Genomic DNA, 27,359 nt, shown 5'->3' with positions numbered 1-27,359 from the left:
AGAGATAAGAGTAGAGAGAGAGATATAAGAGCAGAGATAGGAAGAATAAGAGAGAGGAGAGATAAGAGAGAGAGAGAAATAGGATAATGAGATAATGAAGTAAGGAGAGAAAGAATGAGATGAGAAGAATAGTAGAGAGAAGATAGAAAAAGAGAGAAGAAAAAGAGAGAGAAAAGAGTAGAATATAGAGAGAAAGATGATATAGCAGATAATAATATATATAGATAATATATTTATATATATAGTTATATATATATATATAGATATATAATATATATTATATGATATAAATAAATATAATATAAGAAATATATATATAATATAATATATATATATAATTATATATATATATATAATTATAGACATATAAATATATACATCTAAATATAATAATATATATATAATATATATATAAATATATATATATAATATATACATATAAATATAATATATCTATCCTAGATAGATAGATAGATATTTTGGTTAAACACATAAGACATTAATTTACCATTCTTCAGGTAAAACATCAAATGACCAAAATTAAATATACACACTGAACAGATATTTTTAATATGACAGTCCATTTAAATACAAACAGCTTACCAATAGACAAATGGAATATACTTATGCATTATGTGTTGTGTACACACTGTACTGACTTGGCTTCTCAACACTTGAATCTGAGGCACATATAGATAAAGAACACTTAGTTTGACTTGGTGTGTAACGTTACAACAGCTACTTACTAAGGATCTCTATCAAGTGTGTTTGTCCCTGATACCGATCTGAGTCCTTTAACCTACCGATACAGTCAGATCAGATACTTATATTTACCTACCACCAAATGCACAAAAGACAACTTAAATCAACCGAAGAAGAAACGCTTGTGCCAAAGACGCTCAATATACAGTTAAAATAACTATTATATCAAATAGCAGAAAAACATGCAAAGTTGATTATAAACATATCCAGCAAGTGTGAAACACTCAATTTAGCAAACCTTATTTTTCAAGAGCTACATGATCCAACTGACGGATCAGACCGACGGTCTGATGGATTAAAACTAATGACCACTACTTCTAAAACACATGCATTTCCTCTAAAAATGTATTTTTTAAAACTTGCTACAGTCAAGTAGCACGCCTGGCAAGCGTGAGATCGTCTATGCGGAACTGTTTTAATTGTGGTTTTAGCAGAAATGCATTTGTTTGGGAAGTAGTGAGCATACGACCGCATGAATGAGACTTGGATTACACTGCATGAGTTGTACACAGTATTGCTGTTGTTAAACACAGCTGCCATTTAATTCAATTCATCAAGACTTTGCTCCGTTATTAACTCTTCGTCCACCGTAAAGGCATGTACTCTTCAAGAAATCACGGTGACACGGGGTGAGATATTGATATTCAGATGATCATTTTGAAACACTGAAGCAAACCTAAACTTTTGAAAACTGTATTTTCGGACCACATTCATGGCCATTTGTGTTTCGACTAACGACTTCGTATTACAGAGAGTGGTAGCACAGCTAGTCTGTTGGCAGGACACTGGGGTGGGTGGTGTCAGACCTCACACTGAGGTCAAGGCGTGGTGGGTGACCCCCCCTCAGTCAGGGTTTTGAAGTGGACGGACAGAGACTCTTCCTCTGGGTTTGGGGGACGTCTGTACTCTTCCCTGGTGATCATGTAGCACAGAAGAACTCCGAAAGACACCAGCAGGATCCCCAAGATGTTGGCCAGAACCCCTTCTGGGGCGAACAGAGAGTAGACTGGCCTGCGTCCAGACACAGGAAGAGAAACAGACAGACACAATGAGGAAATTCAAATCACCTCACTATTGGTGTACTGGCAGAATTCTCAGAGACGCTTATCTCAAAAATATAAAACCAAAACTACTGGCATTCCTGGACACCACAAAAGGTTAGCGAGTAACTGTGCTTATTAAATAATGCTGAGAAAGTAGATGAATGGAGACACAAGCAGATTGAGACATACATGATGCTGAAGAGGAGCTTCTCAGTGATGCCGAGCAGGCAGCTCCCTATGGACATGACCACCAGAACCAGACCGCAGAACACATGTATGGAGAGGTACGAGGCTCGTAACCATGATGACGCAACAGGAAACAGGAAGAACAGCAAACCCATCACCCACTGGGAGAAATGGGATGAAAAGTTAACTTTACTGTGTGTGTGAACCTGTGTCCCTTTCCAAAAGTGGACTTCAGTCATTACACACTCACCAACAGGAGACCACCAAGCAAGCAGCGAGCGTTTTGGATGTCCCCTGTTGGTCATGCTTTAAATCATGCTGAAAGCATGTGCCTGTGTAAATCATGCTGAAATTGTGTGTGTATGGGTGGGTGTACCTGTACGCAGAATAAGACTAAGGTAGCCATTCCGCACCAGCTGTGTAGAGAGTACATGTCTGGGATCTTTGCTGCTCTGTGGAAGTCAAACACAGCTACAACACCTAAATACAAACAGGCAGACAGAGAGGAATCATTAAGGTATCTTTTTCTTTCCATCTATCTCTCTGTGTCTCACACACACACACACACACACCTCACCTATGATGCTGATGATAAGGGCTAGCAGGTGAATGATGCCGTGAAGCATCTTTACGTTTCTCTTCGCCTCATTTTGAAATACCCTGTAGACAAGGATGGCTAGACAGAGAGGCAGAGAGGATATCTTTAAAATGAGACCAAAATATACATCTGAAACTGTAGAATGAAAATAGAAAAAATAAAGTTTCTTTATAAAAAAAGATATATGGGGAGTGCAAGAGAATGGTTTTCATTACAAAATAATGGGACAGGAGAGTCTGATCAGACACACAGTCAAAGTTTTATAACCAAAGGGAAAATAGAATCAATTACCATGAAGGAAAGATGTAGTAAGTGTACTAATATACACAAAATATCAAGTAAAAACAAAAGTTTTGTTTGCTTGTTTTTTTAACAATGGCTGAAGAAAATAGGAGTTTCTCTTAATGTGTACTGTATATATATATATATATATATATATATATATATATATATATATATATATATATATATATCTATATATATATAGATATATATATATATATATATATATATATATATATATAGAGAGAGAGAGAGATAGAGAGAGAGAGCGAGAGAGAGAGAGAGAGAAGAGAGAGAGAGAGAGAGAGAGAGAGGACGTGTCTCGATGCGATAACTCGATTACTCCGATTCTGCCACCCAACAACACAGCAAGATGACATTTCATGTGTAACTTGAACCTCAGCGTACTACTCTGAGGTGATTCGTGTTTGCCTAGTCTTTCCTTTGTTTTGCCGTCAGCTAACACCGTGATTTAAAAATGATGCTGGAACTAAAAGGGTCTATACCATTTCTACTAAGCAGCTTCACACTTTGTTAGCTGTGAAAGGCCATCCGTGGCTTTCAGAGAGAGTATAAAGACCACAGTGTGTCCGATACAGGCAGTGCTTAACACTGAATACGGTCCGTCTCGCGCATTTGCAGGTCGAATATTTATATCAACAAAGTCACGTGTGACCTCGGATGACCCCGGTCATGTATAAGATCCGGTGTCATCGACGAGATTAGTCCTTCATTTCTTCTCGCTAAGACGCAGGCGAGTACTCTCTTAGCATTAGCTTGAGCTAATCAGGAAGTATACTATTACTTAAAAAGTTTGTCGCTGTAGCCTCGCGACTGCGTTGGTCGGAGCTGTGTGTCCCTCTCCAAGAGGGAACTGTGTGTCACCGATTTTGGACCTTCGTACTGGCGGAAGCTCCGGTCAAGTTCATTGGTGGTGAGATTGTTAAGTTTTGCAACGGGCTACAAATGTATGTTTGCCAACTGGATCGTATCGCTCGGTGTTGGCTAACGCTAGTGGATCTAGCCATTAATATGTGTGGTGTACATTACTGTTGCCGCTGTTTTTTCATTTCAGTTAGTGGAGTGCTCTAGAAGAAACACTCAAATCTGACTGGTGGACTGCTAGCAGGAGCTTGCCGTCACTTAAACTGTGGGCGTACAGGGCCTCGGGGCCAGCTGTCGGTTCTTTTTCCCCAGCAGCAGCTCAGCTACTGGGAAGCTCAAGCTTCAGACCCATGGGTGGTTTCCACTTTAGCCCAGCGGTACAAGCTTCAGTTCCGACGCCGTCCCCCTGCCTTCAGCCGGGTCAAAGTGACCATTCCCTATTGTGCCTCATCACAGGCAGTTTCTTCTTTTTGCCTTCCAAGGACGTAATTTTCAGTTTAGGGTGATTCTATTTGGTCTCCCTCTCCCCAAGGGTGTGTCGCGGCAACCCTCTTGCCCCTGCAGTCTCGGGGCATAAAGATTCTTCCATACCTAGACGACTGGTTGATTTGTACGTCATCCCGGTTTCAGTCGACCCTGGACACGGCTCTCCTTCTCTCTCATGTGGCCCTGCTGGGTCTCAAGGTGAACGTGGAGAAGAGTTTTTCTAACCCCTCTCAGAGCCTGACCTTCATTGGTGTCGCTCTGGACACAGTCACTATGAAGTCCATCAGCTCAACGCGTCATTCTTTGCCCTACATTCTGCCCGAGACCGTACAGGGCACATCAATGTGCTAGAGCTACGGGCTGTGCACCTAGCGCTCAAGCACTTCCTGCCATACAAGAGAGGCATCGAAAAAGGGCACAAAATATGCACGGTCGCTAGAAATGTCCCAGGCTTTTCTGACGTGAGCCGCCCCTTGCTTGATCAGCCTACGGGCAATGTATCTACCAGGGGAGCGGAACAATGTCGTGGACTTCTTCTCCCGCATCAAACCTCCACCAGGGGAGTGGGGGCTTCATCCAGAAGTGGTGCTCAGCATCTGGGGGCTCTTCGGTGGGGCAAAGGTCAATCTTTTTAGCCTCGAAGCTTTCAACCCACTGTCCCCTATGGTTCTCCCTGACGGAGAAGACCAGCCCTCTGGGTCAGGACGCTCTGGCTCACACATTGCCAGACGGTCTTCTCTACACCTTTCCACCCCTTCCTCTTACCGACACTTCTCAGAGTGCTTTGGGCAGAGCCACAGGCTTCTTCTGGTAGCCCCCTTTTGGCCAGCCAGGACTTGGTCTCCCTGCTGCACAGACTCTGCTGCGGAACGCCCTGGTGTCACCCCGGCAGGAATGACCTGTTGTCACACCTGGAGGGTCGGATTTGGTATCCCGATCCCTGCCGCCTTCAGCTGGGGGTTTGGTCGCTGGACCTGAACCACTGCTGTGTAAATGCATAGAGCCTGTCGAAATGACTATACTGAATGTTAGAGCACTGTCTACTCGTCGGCAGTACGAGAATAGATGGAGGCTGTTTTCTGACTGGTGTACAGATCGAAACAGGGACCCAGAACGTTGCTCTGTGCCTACTACTATCCTTGAGTTTCTGCAGTCTCTCCTAGACGGTGGCCGGTCTCCCGCTACCATTAGGGTGTATGTGGCTGCTATTTCCTCGCAACATACTAAAGTTGACAACAACATAGTGGGGAGCCATAGGCTGGTATCCCTCTTCTTAACCCTTAGGAGTCGACCGTCATGCCAGCGTGATCAGATCACATGTGTAATAGTAATTTAAATGTTTACTGTTTAATAATGTACAAGTTCCCTATGTTAAACAAGCCAACTGCCAGTTGATGCTAACATAGGAGTGTCGGTTAGATCAAACCAGGGCCAACTGCCATTTCATGTTAATACAAGACAGACGCATCCTGATTAGACTGATCAACTAACAAGAGACAGGACACAGCAAAATCCTGATCAAACTAATTAACTCTCTGAGACAGAATAGTGAGTGTACCACCCAATATTCTGTTTACATAACGATTACCTTACAAGCATCAAAGGGCAGTTTGGCTCGGTCCCCTGTGGTTTTTCATCACCTCGTCACCAAACCAAATTGTATAAAATGCCTATGTGTTTTCTTCCAACCTGTGCCCTCCTACAGACTACGTTGTATTCTGTAGAACATGTTAAAGTGGCCTTTTATTGTGACCAGCCTAAGGATATATATGATGCAATAATCATGCTGTCTAATTAGCATCTTGATATGCCACACCGGTGAGGTGGATGGATTATCACAGCAAAGGAGAAGTGCTCACTAACACAGAGTTAAACAAATTTGTGAACAATATTTGAGAGAAATAGGCCTTGTGTACATAGAGAAAGTCTTAGATCTTTGATTTAAGCAAAAAAAAAAAAAAAAAAAAAGAACTTGAGGGAATGAGGGGAAACGCCTCTGGATACACCTGCTATTTGTTCATAAAATGTGTATTTAGGTTCATGCTACCTCAATCAAACTTTCACATTATCATAGTGACATCCCATGTATATATTTCCAGCTTTGTGAAAGGGGGGCGTTCACGTGTATTTGGGGGGCGTTTGTAGGCTATGCTATGTTGTTGAATCTAATATCTGAAAAAAAGAGCGAGGCAAAGTCCTTGTATGTGAAAATTTCACCATGAACGTCGTGTAATTGACTTGGTTACATATTTACAAGAGTGATGTTCCCCTGACGGACTTCCCCTGAAAGCACTGTGCGTCCAGCATCCAGACACACAGTAGCTGTGTCTCAATTCAGGGGCTGTAGACAGATTACGTCACATGCCGGCATCCGACCTAAATTAGCCTTTGAAAGTAGAACTTTTAAGACCTTAAATTTCAAACCTAAAAGTTTTAAATGTTGATTCATATTTTACACAGATTGTGGCGATTGTATAGAGATCATTTATACTTCATATTACCCGCTTGGTTTTTGACAGTTGAATATCACAATCATTGGTTGATTATACATATTTTATTATTTATAATATGTGTACTTATTTTGCAACTTAATCTTCTTTTGTTTAGTGGTGTATAGATAAACTTGCTCTAACATTTTATTTTGTTTCAGGGAGAAGGAGACTGAGGCAGAGGAGAGGAGAGGATGGAGAGCAGGGAGAGGATGGAGAGCAGGGAGAGGATGGACAAACTCTTCTCTCTGCTGGAGAAACTTGTTGACAAATGAAATGTAAATTAATTGAAATAAATAATATTTATAATGATGAATATTGTATATTTATTTTACATGAACTATAAATGAAAATGAATGAAAACTTAGCAAATGATTGATTCATTGATTTCAATGCTTTTTTTATATGCCAAAAAGTGACATGTGACCTTAAGGTACGTGACGTGTGGCAAAAGTAAAAAGATACATTTGCGCGGCTTTCTTTTTCCCAGAAGCAAACAACATAGCTTATCTTCAAAATGGCACAGAGTAAGATGAAATGCCGCCAGTATTCTGTTGAGTATCTCAATTATGGATTTGTGCCATCCCCCACCAATGCACAACTTCCAATGTGCTTATTGTGCGAAAAGGTTTTCTCAAATGAGGCCATGAAACCCTCACGTCTCCAGGAGCACCTTATCAACATGCACCCGGAGAAAGCAGAGAAGGAGCGTCCCTTCTTTCAGGCCCTTAAAGATAAGCATGGTAGGAGCACCATCAGCAGTCACTTCTCTAGGAATACCAGCCGGAGTGATAGTGGGCTACTGGCGTCATACAACATCTCCCTGCTCATAGCTACATGTGTACAGCCGTTCACAATCGGAGAGAAGTTGGTGCTCCCTGCCATCAAAGAGGTCATCTCTACAGTGAAATCGCTCCCACTCAGCAATGACACCGTGGCACGCAGGATTAATGAAATGGGCGCCGATACAGAGGAGCAGCTGTGTGTCGTCCTGCAGGACTCTTATTTCAGCATTCAGCTGGATGAGACAACCACCTCAGACAACAACGCCCTGCTGATGGCCTATGTCCGCTATAGGGCCTCCAACAGTAAGGAGATGGCTGAGGAATTTTTGTTTTCTAAATATCTCGAAACCAACACCAAGGACCAGACCATTTTTAATGCGCTTCATGCGTATCTGGAGGATAAGTCAATTCCCATTAGCAACATCCTGGCATGCGCCACTGATGGTGCTCCCTCCATGGTTGGCAGGCATCGTGGCTTCACCGCTCTGCTGAAGGAGCAGGTCCCGCATGTCCTCGCAATCCACTGTGTCTTGCACCGTCACAACCTTGTGGCCAAATCTAAAAGTCCAGCTCTTCACGATTCACTTAATATAGTAGTCAAGGCAATAAACGAAATAAAAGCCTGTGCCCTGAATAACAGACTGTTCTGACAGCTGTGTCAGGAAAATGATGAGACATTTGAGCGTCTGCTTCTCCACACTGATATCCGCTGGCTCTCAAAAGGAAACTGCCTTGCTCGTTTTTGTGAGCTGTTTGACAGCATCGTGGAGTTCCTGGGGCAGGTTGATGCAGATCTCGGGGAAAAGGTAATGTCCAGCCGCTGCGACATCATGTACCTTGCAGACTTTTTTGAAAAAATTAAGTCTCACTAAAGCTGCAAGGAAATGGCATGACCCTGGTCCAGTGCAAGGCAGTCATCCACAGTCTCACCTCCAGGCTGAATCTGTACAGGCAGAGCATGGGCAGGAGGCAGTTTGCTCATTTCCCACAGCTGACCAAGGTGATACTTAATTTCAGAAACATCACTAAATAGATATAATAGGACCGCTGTTATTACAATTAGGCTAATATATTTTATGTCTTTGAATACATTATGTTGTAATGTTTATTATATTGACTTGTCTAAAATATGGGCCCAGGGTGTAATCTGTGAAAAAATCATGAAATGTTTTTATTCAGGAAAATTAATCTCCAATTTCGGAACTTAAACCTAACATAATTAACAAATATTCTAATATATTTTCTTATTTAACTCATCAAGTATTCTAGCGTGATATTTTCACTGGCTTACCCTTTCCTCATGTGGAAACATATGGACTGAAGTCATGCAAAACAAAACATGCAAGCATTAAATAACGATTTCAGTCACATGGAAAGCAACACTCGGCCAGGCGTGCTAAAACACTCAGCTCTATTGTTGCACAATCACAACCGCTGACAGTGACAGTTTTGGCAAAACTTTATTAAAAATAGTTTAGCAATTGCACCCTGTATAGGCCTATATATGCACTACAAATACAAAGAACAAGCAATACAATACAATAAAATTGAATCATATGGTCTCCATAAAGAAAAATTAGCCTGGTTATACTCATTGCAGGTGTCTGAGGCACTTACCGATGACCGCCTCCTCATTTACATTGACCACCTGAGGATGGTTAAGGCGGACATGGAGATCTGCTTCAAGGACCTCCTGGACCTCGATGTTCCCATCTGGGTGGTGCAGCCCTTTCAGGCAGACGTAAACAAATGCGAGCCCGCAATCCAGGAGCATCTTATCGACATTCAATGTAACGATGAGGCCCAGGCTACTTTCCTCTGCTGGGGCAGCATGTGGATCAAATATGCTGAGCTTTACCCGGCTCTCTGGAGAAGATCAAGCTGCTTCTTCTTTCAATTTGCCACAACATATCTGGTTGAACAGGGATTCAGCCAGGTCCTCCACATGCAGTCCAAGTACCGAAATCGCTTGGACTTGATGGACTCCGGCGCACTACGGCTGAAACTAACTTCTCTGCAACCCGCAGTGAAGAAACTGGCTGAGAAACACCAAGTGTAGGGCTCACACTAACAATGAAAGCAAGTTAGCTTATTCTTTTTAAAGTTAAGAGGAATCCTTGCTATTTTGCAGTACCCTCAGAATTGTTCCTTTGTTGGTGGCTCGTTTTCCGCTTAAGTGTGCAAATTGTGTCGCATTTCTGAGGCTGCTGTGTTTAACACCAATTAAAGTTTGAATGTCTGACTCGTTTCTGATTGGCTCCAAAGGGCTCCTCCATGGGACTTGCCCATGGTTTTGGACGCCCTATGTTTGCCTCCCTTTGAACCTTTTGGAACAGGCCGAGCTGAGGTGGCTGTTGGCCAAGACTGTTTTTCTCCTTGCTATCATTTCAGCAAAGTGTGTAGGGGAGCTACAAACCTTGTCTGTGAACAATACATATTCAAGGTGGAATTCTGATGGCTCTGGTGTCATGCTGTGACCAAATACAGCGTTCCTTCCAAAGATGTTAGCACGCTCACATCTGAATCGGCGGATCCCCCCCCCCCGTAGGAGTCAGGGAGGAAAGGTCAAGACTGTTGTGCCCGGAGCGAGCCCTAAGAGCTTATATATCAGGTATACCGCCTATGTATACCGCATGCATAAAACAGTCAGAACGACTCTTTATCTGTTACAGTGGTCCTAAGAAAGGCTACGCTCTCTCGAAGCAGCGCCTGTACCACTGGATTGTGGATGTAATTTCCCATGCATACAGGGCAAATGACCGTTCTCTGCCGCCCAGTGTAAAGTGCCACTCCACCAGGAGTGTCTCCACATCATGGGCAACCTGAGAGGTGTGCCCTTGGAGGACATATGTGCTGCGGCCACATGGGCATCACCGAGCACACTCTCCAGGTTTTACAGGGTCAATGTAGCCCCCCTTATCCGTTAGGCGTGGTTCTTCTGCAGAGTCCCTCTGCGCCACCTTTATCAGGTAGGTATTCGGGATTCCTCGCGACTCTGTTGTTATAAGTCAGGGGTGGAGAACCTTTTTCCTATCAAGGGCCATTTTATTTTTTACAACATCCTTCGAGGGCCATACTAATTATTGAACTCATAACCTCTACAAAATCTTTAAGACACAGCCCATTCATTTCACCTTTCTTTCATGCTGTGCAAAAAAGCAACTTTTTTTATCCATGTATCTTTCTGTTTTATCAGAAATCCGAGCATCAAAAACGGGGAAATGTATCTTGTCACAGCAAAAGAACATATGAAGTAAAAAGGCAGTACACAATAATTAAATATAATAAAAAATAATATAAGTACTAAGTGGTTGATAGAAAATAAAGTGAATATTGCACATGTCAGTGATAATTGCACAGCAGTGGTGGAATAGTCTATTCTTGGTGTGGTGGTCTACCTGTCTATCTTTCTATCTTTCCATCTTTGTATGTTCCGCTCTGGAGAGAGCTGCTTGTTGGGCTAAACTCCACTGAAGAGCGTTAACTGTATCCAAACACTCGTCCTTTCAGCAGTGTAGTGCAGTTTGACATGTTTTGTGCTGTAATGACGCTCGAGATTATTTTTCATCACCGCAAACGCCTCCACACAAACTAGACACACTGGCCTTTTACTTCCACAAATAAATCATCGTTCGTCCATTTCTCCTGGAATGTGCGACATTCTGCCTCCATCTTTCTCTGTTTTACACTCGCCATGCTGCGTTCGCTGATGTCAATTACAGTCTCGTTTAATATTGAAGTTTTCTTCACATGACGTGACCATGTGATGACACGTTCATAGAACCGTAGTTACATACGTAACTTTCATTTTGCAGTGTAAGCAGATGTTGCCAATGCTGGAATAGCAACTTTTTCTGCAGGATTCCGCTGTTAAATCAGGCTTTCACAATCTGAAGGGATCTGCATCTGCATTTGTAGAACCGTCATGGGCTACATTTTCTAAAGCTTGAAAGGTTATTATGAAATCTTTGCACAATGATGCCAAAAGAAAACTGCCTACCCCAACTTTAAAGGTGGATACAGATAGTAGAGACAAATATACTGTATGTGTCTAATGTATCCACATTAGAGTGGATCTGGCCAGAGGCAACAAAAGCAGACTTAATCACAGGAAATCATCTATTTGTATCTGTGTGTGAAGACCCCTCCAGGGTGTTTCCATTACTAACCCCCTTCGTCCCCGTCTCATGTCCAGCTGACCTTTGCTTGAATCGTTCTAATGCAATCTAGCTCTGTAACAGACAGCTGTGAACCAGTAGAACTAATCTGGTTACTCCCATTAGCAAAAGTACCCGGGGCTGAAGGCGCGAAGCAGAGGAGAAAAAACAGTGACATCTCACTTTGTCTCAATTTCTTGGACAACAGACATTTTCTGCGGTGTGAGCAGGTAGCATCACATCACGAAGAAGCTCTCCCAAAAAGTAACACGTTTTCTATCCCTGTGTTCCCAACACTGTAAAGTGGGAACTCAAGAAAAACTGTGCTTAGTAGCTGCATCCATTTTAGACTATCTGGTTCGGTCCTCTGCTTTTTCAGATGTCCTGTTCTTTTTACAAAGAGTGTGTGCCTTTTGTCCGATTGACCCATAGCCGCAGGAAGTAGAGGTGATGGGGGGCCTAAATTAGTCCAAATAAACTTTAAAGCTTTCATCATTGTGAGGGTGGGATTTTCTCAATCCACAGAGGAGCATGTACTAATAGTTCAGCTAAATTACAATCATAGCCACAAACCAGAGGGTCCAGTTTTGAAAAGTGCGTCATTCGGTCACACTTAGATTTGATTTGTAAAAAGTCAGAGTGGACTCCTTCTGCTCTGAAACTGAAAGAGATGCTGCTCAGTATTTTTCCATTCCCTGCTGGGCCACTCTGTCAAAGCTTCACCGGATATGTCCCACAACACACACACGAAAACTGGCATGTTGAATGACTTAAACCATTTCTCCTTCTCTCAGACTTGCTGGGGGGGGGGGGGTCGATGGCTGTCTGGGTAGTGTTATCTTAATGCAACAAGTCAGGAACACAGTGCTCGAGGCCCAGACACATATGCGCACAGTCATAAGAACAGACAAAAAAAACCACGATGAATACAGCATTATCGTTCTGCTGACCTCTGCATCCAATTTCACTCAATTTACTAAATATTATCCTGAAAATGACTTAGCGTAACCATGACTACAAATTGATGTACAACCAGCCTGGTTAATCCATAGATTTCAGTGGTTCTTGTGGTAGGCCGAGAGGACGCCACACTTCCTGCGAGGACTTCAATATATGTTAATGTTTTGAGCCAATTAAATGGTGTGGCTCCACTTAACCAGGACAGTACTGATTGTGAAGAGCCACTCGAAGCTCCACTACGCCTTTCTTGTCATTATGCATGTGTCAAGCTGTAATATTGGTGAGCGGAGGCTTATCTCCAACGCTGTATCCAGTTCTCTTTATAATTCCATGGAGAGAACAAAGTGTGATTCCTCTCAGCCTTGCATTGAGATTAAAGCTGAGATTCTAATTTAGCATTAGAGTATTTACATGCTAACTAAATGTTTGGCTAACCTAAAACCAAACGGGTATAGTTGCAATTTTGTTGACAAAATCAGATGATAATGGAAATCTGTGGTAATGTCACAAAAATTGGGACATTTTAGAAGATATCCAAAGATGTCCATAAAGAAAATAAATGATGGAATAATGAAACTGATTATTGAAGCATGGAATAAGAAATTAAACCAGAAATCAAATCATACCACAAAGATGCATCATTTTTGACACATCTAGCAAACCTAACCTGGTCAATTTGATCTACATTAGACTCAGTTCACTGTACAGGTTCCTGCTGAAGTGACAGTGTTGCACTGATCAGTGATCAGTGTGGACTTACCATCCCCTTGCAGGAAGACCAGCCCCAGCACCATGCACAGAGGGTGCAGGTTAAACTGGTACGATGAGCCATCCCAGGCGAAGCCCCCACGGTAGTGACCCATCCACACACCAGTCAGCACCACTGACGCCAGACCCAGCACCTGTGACGCTCCCACCAGCCACGCGAACATAGAACACCCACGAGGTGGAGCAGAATCCTCCATGATCTGAGAAAGAGTAACAGAAATGAGCACAACGGACGCCTTGGGCATCCTTCTATATTGAATTGAAATTCAAATGAATCAGGAAGCTAAGGAACAGATGGAAATACAGAGCATCAAATGGTGAAGTAACACGGTTTCTTTAGCAGAAATGTAGATACAGTAAATGTTGTTTTAGAGCTGCGACTATTTGTCGTCTCATCAATTAGATAATAAAATAATTGCCAAATATTTTAAGTTAAGCATTTTTTAATGCAAAAAATCCATTTTATATTATACTATATATATATATATATATATATATATATATATATATATATATATATATATATATATATATATATATATATATATATATATATATATATATTATAACTTTGGGTTTTGTTTTTTTTAACACATCATAGATCAAATGATTGTTAGTTGCAGCCCCCCTCCTGTTGCAGCTTTTGAGAGAAACAGCTCATTAATAACTAGGCGAGCCCTCTCTACTGACCGGCAGTTGGAAACAATTATACAAAAGATCATTTGGTTCACGTACAACAACAACAAACGAATTGCAGTATGCAAAAGGTGTGGGTCGAAAATGACAGATTATGACTTTTTAAAGACTTGAAACTCAAAGTTTAGGAGTCAAGACATGGTACTTTATCCAGGGTTTGAGTGCAAAGACTTGAGACTTACGTGTGACTTGCAAAACAATGACTTGGTCCCACCTCTGCTATATTTCACTCTAAAATGTAGTGAAGTAGAAAGCAGAATAACATGGAAATTGGCTACTCAAGTACTCAACTTTCATTACTTGATTAAATACGACTCACTTTGAAAATTACTGTATAAAAAAATGCAAAAAGTGTAAGTAGCTTACACGCAAATGCTACTTAACTGGAGCAAAACAATGAACAACTAACTCTTTATGTCCCTTGACAGTGACATTCACAACACAGAACTCCACTGCTGCTTTTCTCATGTTTTCCTTCAGCCGAAGAGTCATACAAAACAAACATGACGTTGCGATTACATGGGAGGAAGTGCGGCACCGAGCTGACGGGAGTTACACGAGGACATGAGCAGAAATGGACCTAAATCTAATGGCCTTTCTGCCTGCTCGCCTCATTATCGCAGCTTCTGCAAACAGCACAACCTGCTGAAAGTCCTCATTATAACCTCACCAGTCAATTATCAGTCCCTGCTGGTCCAGACTCAGCACAATGCTGTGATAACCTCACACTGCCACAACTACAGCAGCATTACGACACTTACAGGGAAATGACAGGTTTACTATAATGTTTTTGCTCCGACAGCGAGCTGTCACCTGTTACCTGGTACGGACACTGTTAGGGATATAGAATATATTTAACTCTAAATGATGTTGTTTAAATGTTCTGATAACGATAGTGACATTGAAAAGGCAGCATCCAAATTGGACAATAAAAATGAGTAATAAAGTGTGAAATTCTTACTGCGCTGTAGGTTCTTCTCTGCTCTGCTGAGGAAGTCCTGTAGTCTGGATTTACAGATCCGCCTTCGTCCTCCCTCAGAGCGTGCACACTGTGCGCGTGGGGAGGTGCGTGTGTGTGTGTGTTTTGGATACCCTGCTGAACAAGCACAAGCCATGTGACAAACTATGAGTAGGAGATAACAAAATGCAGTGTTTTATAGCCCATAAGCACCATTATTGTTGTTATTATTAGCCTTCTATGTTGATAAATGGTTATAGAAAATCGCTTTCTTGCAGTAAAACTATAAAAATATATATATATATTAAAAAAATGTTTAAATAATGTAGAGGAGCCATTGTATTTTACTCTATATGATACGTCACAATAACATCCAGAGAGGGGTGGAGGGTAGACTGCGTGGATTGATGACTAACAGCTCCAGTGTAAAGGTTTGTTGCCTTGACAACACTGGGGGGGGTGGAGGAGGGAGGAGGTGAGATGGTGGAGACGACAAGGAGGATGGGAGTGTCTGTCATTGGATCGTGGCTGCTCATTAAAGGAGGACATCAGCAACTGAATTAATGTTCCCACACTTACACAACACCTTTACCATTATAGCTACCATTGTTTCTGTCTCAACTACCACCAGAGGTAGAATGTAACTAAGTAGATGTACTCAAGTACTGTACTTGAATACAAATATGAGGTACTTTACTTGAGTATTTTCTTTTCATGCCACTTTCTAATTCTAGGGATTATTGTTCGTTTTATTTATCATTTATCTGACAGTTTTACTTAGTAGTTACTTTACAAAGTAAAGATTTTTACACACAAATGAGAAGAAGAGTTTATGAAATATGATAGTTTGTTATAAATGAAACTACCAAACAATACATAGGACTACACGTACAGAAATGATTAGCCGATTAATCACTCAGTTGATTCCGTTTTCATGTAGAAATAAATAAAAATAATCATGTTTCCAGTTTATCAACTGTGAGGATTTTTTTGCATTTAGTGCTTTTAATACTTTAATTAAATCTTCCTGATTATACTTATATACTTTTACTTAAGTAACATTTCCAGTGCAGGATTGTAACTAGTAACATAGTATTTTAACAAAGTACATTTACTCTGAATGTAAATCTTAATACTCCTTCCACCACTGCTACTATCATTACCACCACTAATACCTGCTTCTGCTACTGTTAGAATATTACAACCAATAGCCTGCTACTCTTACAAGTGTTACCTCCACTGATGGCAGGGTGACTAATGCTGATTATACCCTCATATGACTCATGCAAACATTTAGAGATCGACATTTTTTGAGATGTAGCTTTAATTTCTTTCTTAAACAACTTTGTGCATATCATGTACACAACATGTGTCAATGCAAATTCTACACCATGTGTCCTTGACACCATATTTGGGATGCAAATTTGGGAAGCTGTGTATTAGTATGTGAAATTCAGTACATCAATATTGTAGATCCTAATAAGCTGCTTAAAATGTTTATTCATGTAAAGGTATTGTATATTTTTGCCTCCTAGATAAGATAAAAACTTTTCAGGAAGTCAGTTTAGACTGTCCTCTCAGCTCATTAAAGGGACAGTTTACCTCAAAATCAAAAGTACATATTATTCCTCTTACCCGTAATGCTGTTTCAATCTAGTTCGTTTTGGTGTGAGTTGTCCAGTGTTAGAGATGTCAGCCGTAATTGATTATAATGGAACTAGATGGCGACCCGACCCCGGATAAGCGGTAGACGATGGATGGATGGATAGATAGCAATGGGCTTGTGGTGCGGAAAGTGCCAAAAAAATACAACAGAAATGTCTCCAGAAATCATTCCAACGAACTACACCCGCAAACTGTATCACCGCGTATCAGGCATCTACTCAGTGAGCTAACATTACAGCTCAGCTGAGCAGGAAGCCATCAATGTTTACATCTCGCGCTGTCACCCGGCCCTCGTCTGTGAGCACAGGTGTAGTTCGATAGAAAGAGAAAATAGATCCTTTATGAAACTGCTCACAACAAGTTCTGTGGACTATCTTGAGTAACCGAGTCATGATTTTTGGAAAGAGACATTGCTGTTGAGTTTTTTAAATGTATTTTGTGTTTTGAGCACCACAAGCCAAGTGCCATCTAGTTTCATTATATTGGTTTACTGCCGATATCTCCAACACTGCACGGCTCACACCAAAAAAAAATAGAGATTGATAGATTGATAAATAGCACTAACTGTCTTCCCAGTCCAACAAAGCATCATATTCGTTGAGTCTTATATGTGTAAAATCTGAATTCACACAATAACTGGAGACTGAAGCTATCAAATACATTTAGTGGAGTAGACAGTATAATATTTCCTTTAAAAATAAGGTTATACAATATTGTATAAATACAATAACTAAGTACATTTACTCCAGTAAAATACTGTTTGTAAGGGCAGTGAGTAAGAGCCTTAATACAGCAATGACTGTCAGTTAATATGCATGCATCCTCCCTTCCTCTCCTCATGAGGGTGCTGCAGTCCTTGGATAATCTGCTTTGTGATTAGGCTAAAGTGCATCATACAGTGCAGCAGCGGGATCAGTGGTGTTCACCCTGAGGTCTGGGGTCCTGTGAAGGGACATGATGGTCTCAGAGGGCAACACAGGAGAAGCTTCTTTTCAAGTCTGTGCAGGTAAAACAGCTGTTACAATTTGATCAGCTTTCTGAAAATGTGCCGGCGGCGGTGTGGTCCTAAGTATGAAAAAGCATGTTTCGAAAAGGGATATGTATTTTATGTTTGAGAATCTGGGGGATGGGGAGCTCACATGTTTTCTTAGGTTTCTGTGTGTGCGTGTGTGTGTGTGTGTGTGTGTGTGTGTGTGTGTGCATGTGTGCGCATGTGTGCGTGTGTGTGTGTGTGTGTGTCAAGCCTCCCACTCTTACTGTAACTCAGAAGCTGGATAGAGAACAGTTGTCAAGGCTATCTTCATTAATGTCAGAAACTGGTGACTACAGCCACACGTGTATGTACTCTTTTTCTGTCTGACATTTCTGATTTCTCCTGTGACTCACAGGAGGCTGACTCACTGTTGCTCCTTTTGCTGTGTGCGAGTGTGTGCTACATATTGACATGTTATTCGTTCATCTTTTCTCATTATTCTCTCTCTCTCTCTCTTCATCTTTTATTGTCTAATAACTGTTGATGACACCAGTGAGAAACATTTTCGCCACCTTATTTCCAGTATGATAATGACCTTCCTTCATCATGATGGACACATTTCTACCTGTGTGGGTTTGAACCTGAACGCTTACTCTGAGATTCTATATCCACCCACTGGTGCAGCATGAGGACACATTGAAGAAACACTGATTCCAGGATTGATCAGAAATTATGTTCAATTTTCATTTTTAATTTCCATTATGTTCCCCAGTTCGTTGCTAATTTTGCATGTTTGCTGTCTGGTGTTGGGTCGGTACTGTACACTGGGTTTTTAGAACGTTTCCCCTAAAAACAGGTGCCTGCTGCATCCAAAAACAACGCTGACAAACATCTAACAAGGAGTCAAGTGATCCATTACCAAAATATTGAACATAGCCACTTCAATGTAAACAATAGTGTCCTGCTCTTGAAGAGTAAAAAGGCTTTTCTTTCAACGTAGAACAGTGTATAGGTGTTACGTTTAAGACGTATACTGTAAATTATTTTTTAGCTTTATTTGAATTGACTCAGACTCAGAGATAAACAAGCAATGGAAGAAGAAAGTAAAAAAAAAGGAGGAGATGAGAAAGCATTAGGCGGGTAATAGGATACAATGGGATGACCTTTGCCCTTCACCAATGTCAACCAATCAATAGTCCTCTGTTCCAAAGACCTCCACCAATCAGTGACGTCCTTTAAAAATATCCACGAGGCACCTGTGGAATAGACTGACTGAGGACAGCGTCTCCATGGCAACAACATTATTATAAGAATAGCTCTTTCTTTCTCTCTATTTCTGTCTTTCACTCTCTCTGTCCTTTCACTCCCGCTCTCTGTATCGTGTTTTCCTCCTCTTTTTCTGTTTCTCTACCCTCCCGTTTCCTTCATTTTTTCTTTCCCCCATCCTTCCATCCTCTAACTTCCCTTCCTCCCTCCATCTCTCTCCCTGCTTCTCTCCTCCTTTCCTTCATCTTTTCTCCAAACCTCCCTGCTCTATCGCACACTAACCTTCTTTCCTCCCTCATTCTCCCAATCTCCATCTTTTCTATTCCCCCCACCTCCTCCTCATCTATCTGTTTTGCAGTCACATTGTGCTAAGAGTGAAGATATTTATAGCTTTAACTCTGAGTCCTCCTCTCCTCTCCTCTCTTTTTCTCTCCTCTCCTTAAATTGTTAATAATGATGAATCCCTTTTTTTGCATATTAAATCTTGTTGCTATTAATTCTGACAGTTATTTTTTACCTGTTTGTATCATAATTCAGTATATTTTCGTGACCTTTTTAGCAAACCTTACAGGCTTATTCCCAAATAAAGCCAAAGTCCCAACACACTCCTGTGATGCTTTGTTCTGCAATGTATTTTTGCAATGGAATTAGCATTTTTGTTACTTAGCAAAGACTCTTTGGTACTCAGTTTGCACCCTTTGACAGTGTCAGTGAGTTGTTGTTAATACAGTTGCTCATGATGATTCAGCAGATAAAAATGTTTGAAATGCTAAAATTGTAAAATAGAACAAGAGTTAGCTACAGCCATGCTAGTAGCTCTGTGGCTCTAGAGCTAAATGCTAATGTTAGTATGCTAACATGTTGATGTTAGTATGCTAACGTGTTGATGTTATTATGCTAACATGCTGATGTTAGTATGCTAATATGCTGATGTTAGTATGCTAATATGCTGATGTTAGTATGCTAACATGCTGATGGTGGCAAACTGAGATTGTTACCTGATGATGGCGCTAGGGGAAAATGAAAAGGATCACCAAAGTAATTATAATTCATCCTGAGGGGAACATGAATGTCTGGCAATCTATTTGGTTCACCACTAAAGTGGACTGACATTGAAATCCACAGAGCCACGCCGCTAGCATGGCTAAAAATGAATAGGACTGTTCAATTCTGGAAATCTAGCATCCAATATGACCTTTCACCTGTTTCTATTAATATCAATTTACAGAATATTCATAGGCTAATACAGAACTTATTATTATATTATAATATTTTTGTAAAAAATCCCACAGGAAACACACATTTTAACTTCAATCAGTGTAAACTAACCCCCTGAAAGATCAAGGCTTACTGTGTGTCACCAGGATTCTGCTTATTTAATCGACAATAGGTTTGGGAATATATAGCACTAAACCAGTAAGATATTCTAATACACTATGGCAATGTGTTATCTAAGATACCATATTTGTAATAGTCTTCTAATCTTGACAGCATCTTTGAACACATTGCCCACACTGTTACAAATGTGTTTATCGTTGCTATTGTAAATTATACTCTATTATATATAAAGTATAGTTATAAAATCAGCTTCTTTGTTTTCTTTGTAACAATAGGCAGTGCAGTAGTCACACCAACATGACCTTTGAATGCATGTCGTAAGTTTTCTATGTAGTTGCAGGGTCCCTTGGATTTGCACTGTGCTTTCATGATTGAGAATGAGTTGGTTATTTGTTGTCTGTAAAGTTTTAGAAAACAGTGAACATGGCCATCAACTTTTTACAAGGTCCAGGGTGATAGATATTTTCAAGCTGCTTGTTTTGCTCAGCCAACACTACCAAACTCAAAGACACTCAATTTATGATTCAACAAATAAAATCCATAACTGGATTAACCTTCAAAGGGACCTTGGGGGCAAGAATTACCTGCTGGGCCCCTATTGCTGTGACACTTCTTTTCATCCCACTCTCTTTTTGATGTGTAAAGGTTTTCTTGAAATATAATTCCCCAAATATGTCTAAGTGTTAAATGTATTAAACACATTGATTTTTGGAATATGTAAGATATATGCACAAAACTGAAATAACGAAGGATGGATTTTGATAAAGGGGAACCTCTTTAGCACAGGGGCTTAAGATCAGGTACTAAAGCAGGTCCCACCGTGAGGCCTTATTATGTCAGTTGATGTTGTGTTTTAGTGGTACATATTCATATATTTCCAAAATGAAATCACCGAAAAACCTAGGGCTTTTGGAGGTAGTTGGTAATATAGCTCCGGCTATAAATCCATAAGTCCAGATATTGTATCCAAGGTTTAGCAATTTGTTGTTTTTATTTACATATTTACAAGTAAACTTGGGTGAGCAACAGGGGCGTTTGCTCTGCTCAGCTCTAGAGAGACAGTACAGTGTTTGACATTGATTGTAGCTTAACACAGCCGTCGAGTAACAGCTTCTGCTGGAGTTTTTCTATACATATATATATATATATATATATATATATATATATATATGTATATAAATGTAATTGTTTCAGCAGTATTTGTATTGCTCAACTGTTATGGAGAAGTCTTGAGTGTCAGGCTTTCATCATGCAGTTCTTGCTTGTGTTATCTTTAGTTCTGACAGTAAGTAGCTAGTCCAACTGTATTGTGTGTATGCCTACTGAGCACCATGTGGGTAGGAAACATGTGAAAGTAAGGTAAAGTAAGCAGGCATTACAAACTGAAGCTATGTCTGTCTGTCTGCCTGCCTGTCTATCTCTGCCCTGTCTGTCTGCCTCCATTGGTTTCTATTGGATCTATTTTTAGCCCCAGCAGACTGGTCACGTGGCAGAAGGAGGACGTCAATAATGTTGTTGTTGGTGGTGGGAGAGGGAGAGAGAGAAAGAGAGAGAGTGAGGGAGAGAGAGGCAGACTGTAAATATGGAGGAGGTGAAACGCTAGGAGGTGAAACGCGTCCTGCTTTTTAACTTACACGGTTTCATGTGAAATAAAAGCGCAGAGGAGCTCTACGGGCGGACACACCAAGCCCTGGCGGAAACCAAAGCCGGGAAGAAGCGACCGCTGCGCTAATCGTTCCAGGAGGACCCGCCGACATCCACGGTACCGTGGGGTTTATGAGAGAGAGAGAGTGTGCGTGCGTGTGTACGTGTGTGCGTGACCGTTCAAGAAGGATATACCGACAGGCAGTTAAAGGTTTTTTGAAGAATGGTTTTAGAGTGAGAGGTGACATTTTGTGCTTGCTATGCCATTGCCTTCACTTCTACGATACAGTTAACACATTAGCTAACTTAATATCATACTGCTAAAGGTAGCTAAAGGACATAAGCTGACAGATACAACAGCTAACTAGCTAAGTTACCAAACGGTTAACAGTTTACAGCATGACATTTTTTGCTTCCACACAACAGTTACCTGTGTGCCGACAGTTATTGACCAGCAGTTAACTTAATTGCTAACCTAGCAGCTAACCAGGGCACACCTGACAATCAAAAGTTCAACAGTGGATAGTAATGAACCATCTATGGTTTGTGGGTGGTTAGAAGCCAGCAGTGACCAGTGAAGAACACCCAACCAAATAACCTAGTAACACAACAGCTACTACCAGTAACTCATTCCATGTAAGCTTAAAAGGTGGCTATGAAACAATATGTATGTAGCCTACTAGTATGTTATACTTTACATTGTCCAGTCTATGCTTACATTTCCCTTCTTGGAGCTTGATGTATTGGCACATTGCTCACACATTGCTAATCTTGAAGTTGTCTGGCATTTTGCTGAGTCCTCTTGCATTGTCAGTGAGCACAGCAACATTTTCCAAATGCATTAAATATGGCAAACTTTTACTTTATGTCATTCTGCTCTATGTCATCTCCCACATTGCAAATATCTTGCCCAGTGTTGTATATTTTGCTGTCGAATTTCATTTTCAAATGGCATGTATGTTGTCTGGCACCAGACACCGACATGGGGCTACAGATTATGCTTTTGTAGAGTGAATTGGAGAGCAACAGGGCATAGCTGACAGTTATTATTTTGTTTGTAAGGTTTTATGCATTGGCTATAATTCAACCTAATACAAATGGGCCCAAAAGGGTAGGTAGGTGCAGTTAAAAAAAACAAAGCAAGCCCAGCCTGCAACTAAACTATGTTACCGTTAATTACAAGCAAGGCAAGGCCAAATTCTCGTATAGAGAGTATGCACAAAATGTTGCTGTGTGCTAAAAGTCCATTTTAGCAGTCAATGCTAATATTTGTGACAAATACTTTTGGGTGCCCAGGGGACCCAAACCATTGGAATTTTCTGAACTGATAAAAGTACTGAAAGCTGAGCATAGCGAAGCTGGAGTTTAAGTTCATCTCATTGACACGGCTTGGTTGAAGGTGAAGGTGAAGAATGTCAAGGATTGGCCCTGCTCCCAAGCAGCAACACAAATTCCTGAGTCAGCATGTTTATCCGCTGCTGTAGAAACACCTACAATGTCGATTTGGCATGCCATGGAGCAGCTAAAGTGTGCCGTACTGGGCCAGTGAAAAGGATTTTTGGGGAATTGGGAAATGGGAAATGTCGTAGCAAATCCTGTAACTTTGCCAGTCTAAGGAATCTTTCAACATTTCACAAACCACCAGAAACAGTGCATAACAGTGTAAAATGGAAACAAGCAATATTTCGCATTTTCTTTTGACAATTATCTAAAAATTCTGTTCGTATTTTTCACTAAATATGAATGGAAACTTGTCTACTGACATGTATATGTGGGGACCCTAAATCAAATCTTTATTTTAGTTTTGCAATTGTGTGACAGAAAATAACTAAATATATCTTGTGTCAAAGCACAAATATTCAATTTACATTTTTAATGCTGTTTTAATGCTCTCGGCTCTACCTGAGACATCACATGACATCACTCACGACGCAGGATGTCTTGGATATGAATCATTTCTAATCTAATCATTTTGTCACCTCTCAATGCTGTTTGGGACAACTAAAGTCCCATACTAGTATTAAATAAAAACTTTCATATTGCTTTGAACCTTTACTATTGCTTTAAAGTTGTCTTGATACAGTATAAGTATAAGATTGGCAAATGTTCAACAGAGTATGTTGGTTTGGTTAACTGATTCCTTTATCTTAATATAATGTATCTCTATGAATCACTATAAAACAGTCTGTCAAGATTTTACATTTTGTGAAGCACCAACCTCCACATATCTAGGTACTATAGACATATCAGTAGGTAGATGGATACGCTCTCCTATAGTTCTGATAGATGTAGAAGTTTTGTCCACAGCATTATGGCTCTCACCCTGTAATACTGGAATTAACCTTTGTCCTTCCTTCTTTGAATTCCAATTTCCTTCCTTCTATTGCATTATGTTACTAAACAGAGCCACGTTGAGATATTATTTTCCTTTTGGCAGTCGGTTGATTCAACCAGGCTGAGACAAGGACTCTTGGGACGAAAAATGTGGAAGCCTAAAGAACGTTTTTGCCTATATGCTGATGCCGAACCTTCTTAGGAAAGAATGTATCCAGTCCTCTTAAGGAATACTTACCCCCAGAATGACCATTTGTATATCAATTACATACTCTGTGTTACCTTAAATTCTTGAAAATATGTTTTTGGATGAATTGAAATAAATGGGGGCCGCGTTTAATAACAGCAAAACTCTATCAAGTTTACAAACTCTCGCACAACTCGTGCAGTATAATCCAAGTCTCATTTATCCAGTCGCTCACTACTTCCCAAACACCTGCATTTCCACAAATGACTGGCTATATACAAATATACTGCACGAGTTGTGCGAGAGTTTGTAAACGTATGTTTAGATATAGTTTTGCTGCTAACCCCATCTACGTCGGATCATCAAGATTTTTTAAAAATGTTATTCTTTGTTTACTGTGGAGGCAAGTAAAACAAAGTTTTCTTTTAGAATTTGAGGAAACACGGGGTGAATAATTGATATACAGATGGTCATTTTGGTGGGGAAGTATTCCTTTAATGCATCCATGGCATGAAGGGCCAGCACCCCACATCACTCTGGCTGCTGATATTCTGATTGGAAGGATGGTGGAAAGGGATTTTTATCTGTGTCATGCAGGATTTATACTAAAGCCCAGAGGTCAGACCTCACAGTTCAGACCTCACAGGTCAAGGGTCACTCCATTAGTTACATAAGAGCTTTAAGGGCCATGCCGGACTTTCACTTCCAGTATCCAGACTTTATATATTCTTTTCTATTCTATTCTATTTTGTCCTGTTTTTTTTCTTTTCTATTCTAGGTTATATATCGAAGTTAATTTCTTTGGAAATAGTAGTTGACAGCATTTCTTGACAAACTACTAGCTAGATTTTCCCAGTGCAACTCGGCAAGCAAGCAAATGACTAAACTGTCAACATAGGGGACAGCAGTCTGAGTTAGCCAATGCTCTAATGTTAGAGTATTTTAAGTATTCTTTTTTTGTACTTTCCTGGACAGTGTTTTCTTGCAGAGCACAATACATCTATAGCAATACACCAAGCCAACATGTAACTTCTGGGAGGAAGATACCCAATTCATTCCCAGTTGATTGGAATATAGGGTTCTGTCCTCCAATTTTTGGAAGGGACCATTTCATGGCCAGGATGGACAGGAGGAATGATTTCAGCGACTAATAACTAGGGGAAAAATGTAAAAAAGCACAACTTCGTGCAGCATTAATATGTGTACTCCCCTCCACAGCCTATCCTCTTGGGACTCCGTAGAAAATAAATGTGTGTGTGAGATGGTAAACCTATGAGAGCGAGCAAGAAATACAGACTATAAACAAATACTGTTAAGAGACTGACTCCATCTAGCTCTCTCACTCTCACACTTGCTGTTTGTTTAGGGAAGAGGTGCTCAGGTGAACTGTTACCACGGCAGCCAGCTCCCTGGTTGCCAGGCAGCACTTCCTGCTCCTCTCCAGAATGGGAGGGGCCAGGTATTTTAGGACATTTTGGTGTGAAGAGGAGGAAGAGGCAGCAGAGAGAGTGAGAGATTTATATTTCTTGACGCTTTGGCAAAATTGAGACACATGACTCAAGTAGCTTGTTCTATTCTATTTACAATTTAGGCTTGGTGTGTGTGTATGTGTGTGTGTGTGTGTGTGTGTGTGTGTGTGTGTGTGTGTGTGTGTGTGTGTGTGTGTGTGTGTGTGTGTCATTAGTGTAATGGAGTAGTTGGTCAGCAGGTTAGTTTGTCACAGCTAGTTAGCTCCATTATCTAAGTACAGAGACACACACACACACACACTTGCACTCACCCACAGCATTTCATCCCATTATCTCGGCCCTCACACTGTTACAACGGCACCCAGCTGCTGTTGTGACACGGACTTCCTGTGACTTCTTTTAAAAGTTAGCAGGGTTGGAGAAGAGCCACATACTTTAAAGGCAGCATTAGCCAGAAATAGACCAACCAGTTGGTCGGTATGGGCATTGTTTGGATTTTAGTGATTCTGATTCCGATTCTGCTTATCGATACCACTTCTTATAGATTCTAGATTCAGATTCTTTTTGGGGGTTTTTCACTTAAAAAACTTTAACTTTAAGGCTGAACAATATGCATTCATGCATATGCATATTTATATTATATTCACAGTTTACTTCATACAGTTTATTTTGGTCGTTGTTATTAAATAATATGATCTGCAGTGGAATGTAACTAAGTACTACTCAAGTACTGTACTTTTGTACTATACAATTTTAAGGTACTTGTAATTTTAGTACGCTTCTTGTTAAAATTGTCCACTACAACTAACCAGATTAACGATTAGTCTATTTTTTGATTTACCGAAGTCCAGGGTGATGTTTTATCAGTTCAGCATTTTCTGCTATAGTTGCATGAAAAATGACTTCATCAACTATCAAAAATTGCCGGGTTTGTCAGTCGTTGCAGCTCTATTTACATTACTGATCATATTCCCACTCGATTAATACTTGAAAAGGCCTGTCTCAAGTTCCTAAAGCCCAAGATGAAGTCTTTAAATTGTTTGTTTTGTTGGATTGTACGTGAAATTACTGATGGCTGTGTGATAATGTTGATCGGAGGAAAGGTGTTGGATATGTATGTAAGGAGGTTATGGAAACAATGTTGCACTCAATTTGATTTAAAGGTGTTTCTTAATCATGTCCTCTCTATTACACACATGAGTGGGACATACTGTGAGAAACACCACCACTCAAGTTTCAAAATGTAGGCTACCTACCATAGTATTGAATTGCTGTATTTTAATATTTATTGTGAGGCTGTTGTATTGCATTGCATTAGATCGTACAGTATGTACCCTATACACTGTGTAGAGCAGGACACTGTACTGTACAAGGAAACCACTGACCAATTTACATGTAAAGCAGTTCATTGTAAACTATTTTAAATGA

The 27,359-nt window shown here is 40.6% G+C and overlaps 2 protein-coding genes across 10 annotated transcripts in view; one reads left to right on the top strand and one right to left on the bottom strand.

Moving 5' to 3' along the window:
- Positions 1–540: 540 nt before the first annotated feature.
- cyb561 (cytochrome b561) lies at positions 541–15,209 on the bottom strand. Of its 3 annotated transcripts, none has more exons than XM_029438391.1 (6): positions 15,059–15,209; positions 13,394–13,601; positions 2,569–2,667; positions 2,368–2,471; positions 1,995–2,152; positions 541–1,773 (listed from the first exon to the last, which is right to left on the bottom strand). In XM_029438391.1, the coding sequence occupies exons 2-6, from the start codon at positions 13,596–13,598 to the stop codon at positions 1,581–1,583; spliced, it is 759 nt and encodes a 252-aa protein (XP_029294251.1). In that variant the 5' UTR covers positions 13,599–13,601; positions 15,059–15,209; the 3' UTR covers positions 541–1,580. The 3 variants fall into 3 exon arrangements, with proteins under 3 accessions (XP_029294251.1, XP_029294249.1, XP_029294250.1); XM_029438389.1 differs by lacking the exon at positions 15,059–15,209 and adding an exon at positions 14,768–14,961; XM_029438390.1 differs by lacking the exon at positions 15,059–15,209 and adding an exon at positions 14,280–14,689.
- Positions 15,210–21,835: 6,626 nt separating this feature from the next.
- Positions 21,836–27,359, top strand: part of hdac5 (histone deacetylase 5) — a 41,802-nt gene continuing 36,278 nt past the window's right edge. For all 7 annotated transcript variants that reach the window (XM_029437492.1, XM_029437490.1, XM_029437486.1 and 4 more), the window contains exon 1: positions 21,836–22,059. The gene's annotated coding sequence lies outside the window, so the exon portion shown is untranslated. The remainder of the gene's footprint in view (positions 22,060–27,359) is intronic.

This window comes from Cottoperca gobio, chromosome 8, assembly GCF_900634415.1.
Source record: "Cottoperca gobio chromosome 8, fCotGob3.1, whole genome shotgun sequence".
Taxonomy (NCBI): domain Eukaryota; kingdom Metazoa; phylum Chordata; class Actinopteri; order Perciformes; family Bovichtidae; genus Cottoperca; species Cottoperca gobio.
This window is presented reverse-complemented; position numbering and strand designations above follow the sequence as displayed.